This window comes from Salvelinus namaycush, chromosome 36 (genome assembly GCF_016432855.1).
Source record: "Salvelinus namaycush isolate Seneca chromosome 36, SaNama_1.0, whole genome shotgun sequence".
NCBI lineage: Eukaryota > Metazoa > Chordata > Actinopteri > Salmoniformes > Salmonidae > Salvelinus > Salvelinus namaycush.
Window position 1 is genome coordinate 10,046,523 of NC_052342.1, and position 4,391 is coordinate 10,050,913.

The window sequence follows — 4,391 nt, forward strand, 5'->3', positions numbered from 1 at the left end:
ACGATATTGAATGTTCCTGAGTGGCCTAGTTACAGTTTTGACTTAAATCAGCTTGAAAATCTATGGAAAGACTTAAAAATGGCTGTCTAGCAATGATTAACAACCAACCTGAGAGGTTGAAGAATTTTTAAAAGAATAATAGGCAAATACTGTACAATCCAGGTTTGCAAAGCTCTTAAGAGATTCACAGCTGTACTTGCTGCCAAAGGTGATTCTAACATGTATTTAGTCAGGGGTTTGAATACATATTGAATTAAAAATATATTAGTGTCTTATTTTCCATTAATAAAAAGTAATACATTTTCTTCCACTTTGACTGATTCTTTTCTGTCGATTGTTGACAAATAATGACAATTAAATCCATTTTAATCTCACTTTGTAACAGCAAAATGTGGAAAAAGTCAAGGGATGTGAATACTTTCTTGAAATCAATGGCGACCATTATTTGAGCTGAAGAAAGAGAAAATATACTCTGCCTTCGGAATGAAATGTTGCCTATTCACATCTCATATGTTGCCTGGCTGCAATATTTTATCTTGCTACGTTAATAAATACACGCAGTGTTAATTTTGGCATGATTACCCGCCTACAATACCCACTGTAGTGTGCGTAGGTCCTAAGCCCATAGTAAATCAATAGAGATAACTGGCTAGCTACTACTGTTAGCTAGCCAGATAGCCACAAATTGTTAGCTAGCTACCCACAAAGAATTGACATCTACCTTGGATCACATTGGTTTTAGGTCATTTTTGCTTGTTATACTATCTGGTTAGCTATATTACTACGATTCACATATAGCTAGCTGATAGTTATGAAGTAAAACGTTTGCTTTGTGTATATCTTGTTTTGTCTCTTGCCATTGTCCTGCCTATAAAAAGCAAGGTTCAGTGAATGGGTAAGTCAATAGGACTAACTGGCTAGCTAGCAAGCCATGAAGAATTGACATCTACCTTGCATAACATTCGTTTTAGATCATTTTTGCCTGTTTACTAGCTAGATGGATAGTTGGATTACGATTCACACATATCTAGCTGATAATTATGAAGTAAAACTTTTGCTTTGTGTATTTCTTGTTTCGTCTCTATTGTTTCCATTGTCCTGGCTGGAAGAAGGTTCAGTGAATGGGGAGATGCAGCGTGAGGTAATACAGTACGGGGAGTGCGATTGCTTCTCAAATCAAATGTTTTATGCCTTCTCCACATTCATCCTCACAAGAAAGTACTCAAGAGAACGTATGCATATTGAGAAACACCCTGTATGTCTCAAGGTTAAAAATGAAAAACAAATGTAGGCCTATTTCTTAGCAAGCTTTTGCATTTACAATTTGATTTCATGTGGCATGAACAAAACACACATTCTCAGTCAAAAACTTAAGTCAGTACACAGCCTCTCTATTCTCTCATGTGTTTTCAGGTCCTCTGATCGGAAAAATGTCTTTCCGCAATGAGAGCAGTGGTATTTCTTCTCCTCCTCCTGTGGTTTTGTATGTATTCTTTCATGCCCTTTCAGGTTCCCTAACCGGGTAAATCTATTTCCACACTGAGAACATTGGAAAGGCTTTTCTCCCGTGTGTGTCCTCTCATGCTCCTTCAGACTCCCTATCCGGTTAAAACCCTTTCCACACTGGGAACATTGGAAAGGCCTTTCTCCTGTGTGTGTCCTCTCATGCCCCTTCAGGCTCCTTAAACGGGTAAAACTCTTTCCACACTGGGAGCATGGGAAAGGGCTTTCTCCTGTGTGTATTCTCTCATGCTCCTTCAGGCTCCCTAACTGGGTAAAACCCTTTCCACACTGGGAACATGGGAAAGGCTTTTCTCCTGTGTGTGTCCTTTGATGTGATGTCAGATGTAGTAATCGGGTAAAGCGCTTTCCACACTCGGAGCAGTGGTGAGGCTTCTCTCCCGTGTGTATTCTCTTATGGTCCTTTAGGCTCCCTAACCACCTAAAACTCTTTCCACAGTGGATACAGTGGTAAGGTGTATCTCCTGTGTGTATTCTCCTATGCATTTTCAGGCCCCTTAACTGAGTAAAACTCTTTCCACACTGGGAACAGTGGTGTCGTCTCGCTTGTTTGGACGTCTCTGCATCTGGTTCCTCTGAAGGACTCTCCCCGCTGTCAGAGTGAGAGTCTGGTCCCTCTTCTGCCAAAAACAAACAGAGTATTTAGTTAAACAGATACCTGAATGAAACCCACACATGATAAAATTTTCTTCCTATGAGGTTTAATCCAGAACTAGGTCCCTCAATCACCTGAAGTCAGTTTTCATAACATTTCATCAATTTAAAAAACTTGATGGCCATAATAATAATGTAGAACTTCAAATGTAATCTTGCTCTCACGGAAAGTCATGTTTTTAGGTTGCCTAATAAATTGTTTGCAGTGCTATGTTGCAGACTGTATAGTGTATACCAAGACCTGGTATTAGAGTCTGGTTTATTAGGTTAGTTTTTAGGCTGAGCAGAGCACTAAAATAATAGATATTGTGGACAACAGTATTTAGCTAAATCAATATCATTGGATGCATTGGCATAATTTTTGGAACGTTCCAAAGGGAATCTGTTCCCAAAACTTCGTAAATAACAAGGTTGCCAACAAACAAAGCATACAAAGTTGTATACCGGCAGACTAAGATACCGGGTAAGGAGAGTGGAATTTAATTAAGTTTTTCACTCACCACCATTATTTCCGAAAAATGTCTGTCCTCGCTCTGGGCGCCTATGGACAAACAATAATAAGCTACGTGGTGATTTGATGCTTATTCGGCAGCTAGTTAGCTAGGTGAATTGATCATGCTCCTCTGTATGCGTTGTTTGTTGGCATTCTTGTATTCTTGAACAGATTTCTGTTGGAACGTTTCACAAATTATACCCACCCGCATTTGATTCATGCATTTTGTTGGTGGCCCACTATTTGATGGTATATACATTTTACAGTGTAGCTTTAACAATACAGTACAGAACAACATATTCAAATGTAGCCTATAACGTCAGTAGAATGCTGCTATAAAACCACACATTAGTTCAACAACTTCAGACAGAATTTGTGCCTCTGTTTTTAATATAGTACTTACCGGTGTTAATCAGATCTCCAGTCTCATCCTCCTCTTTCAATGTGACAGTTATCTCCCCCTCCTCCTTCACTCCAAAAACGGTATCCTGTTCCTTCTCTTTCTCCTCTTCGTTCACAGTAACATCCTCCTCCTCCTCTTTCACGCTGAACTCTCCTTCCTCTTCTTTCACAGTAATTTCTTTATTTTCTTTTTTCACTGGAACATCCTCCTCCTCCTCTTTTACGACAATGTCCAGCCCCAGAGCTTCTTTCTCCGTCCAGCAGACCTCCTCTTTAGCAGATGGAGAGTATTTTAGTAAACTCATGCTCAGAGAGGTTGGCTAGTTAGTTAGCCTGAGCGACTAGCCTGTTAGGCTGTTTTAGCTACCCAGCTAGCTATAGCAACGTAAATATGAAATTAAAGGGGGTAACTAGCTAACTTTATACTGTACGACGACAGACGTGTTTTTAAAACACAGTGGCTAATATATAACGAACTGATCTAAAGATCTCCAATGCTTCGGCTATGTTGGCTAGCAAGCTACGGTGGTGGCTGACTAGCTGTTGTTGTTGAAGAAGCGTCAGGTTAACTAGATTGTACGTCACACTGGTAGCTTCGGCTGAAAGACGCATATCGCCATCTACCGACTGGAGTTGGTACTGCTGACTGGATTAGGTAACGCAGTTGAGGGAAACGTATTTTTCATAAATTTCATTAAATAATAGATTACCTCAGTATGCGTCATAATACCTATAGAACCTTGCGGTCAGACAGGAAAATGGTTCCAATCGTTTTTCCACCATTCATATGGGATTTTAGAAACACTTACTAATAAGGGCTGTGTTTCATGTAGGCTTACCCTGGCGGAAGTTTTGATACCGTGTAAATGTTTCTAGTACAAGGTGATTTATAAAAATATGCTGCAGTATTTACCCCACCAAAATGAAATTAGCTGCTAATGTGGCTATAATAAAGAACTACAAATGCCATAAGGATCTGGCCGAGACCGCTGAATCGAGGCAAAGGTAAAAATCTTGGGATGAACTAACTAAATGTAGTAATTAATAAATTGCCTACATTTCTTTAAATGGACAATTCTGAACTGTCTTGTGCAAGTTTTAAATTAACACAATACCTGTTAGCAAAGGTGTCTGCTAGAGATGACATGCAGGAGCTTGCAGGGATTTGAAGTTTGCATGATGTCTACTTTAATGCTAATTAGCGTTTTCGAATCTGAAAATATTGATAAAAGTCACCTTGTCCGAGAGAGATTTAAATGGTTATCAACGCGTCACGCCAGGGTAAGCCTACACAAAACAGGTTTTCTAAAATCCCCTATTG

The 4,391-nt window shown here is 39.5% G+C and overlaps 1 protein-coding gene across 1 annotated transcript; it reads right to left on the minus strand.

The window, feature by feature from the left end:
* Positions 1–348: 348 nt before the first annotated feature.
* On the minus strand, positions 349–3,682 carry LOC120030231 (gastrula zinc finger protein XlCGF7.1-like). The gene is made up of 3 exons (XM_038975576.1): positions 3,658–3,682; positions 3,072–3,116; positions 349–2,141 (listed from the first exon to the last, which is right to left on the minus strand). Exons 1-3 carry the CDS (start codon positions 3,680–3,682, stop codon positions 1,363–1,365), a joined length of 849 nt encoding a protein of 282 aa, XP_038831504.1. The 3' UTR covers positions 349–1,362.
* Positions 3,683–4,391: the final 709 nt, after the last annotated feature.

Excerpts from the sequence above, each read along its gene's own strand:
- LOC120030231 (XM_038975576.1), bottom strand. The coding sequence starts at position 3,682 with ATGCGTCTTTCAGCCGAAGCTACCA. Across the intron at positions 3,117-3,657 it reads TCTTTCAGCCGAAGCTACCA|TCACATTGAAAGAGGAGGAT; the intron begins GTGTGACGTACA and ends GGGAGATAACTG. Across the intron at positions 2,142-3,071 it reads TGGAGATCTGATTAACACCG|AAGAGGGACCAGACTCTCAC; the intron begins GTAAGTACTATA and ends TGTTTTTGGCAG.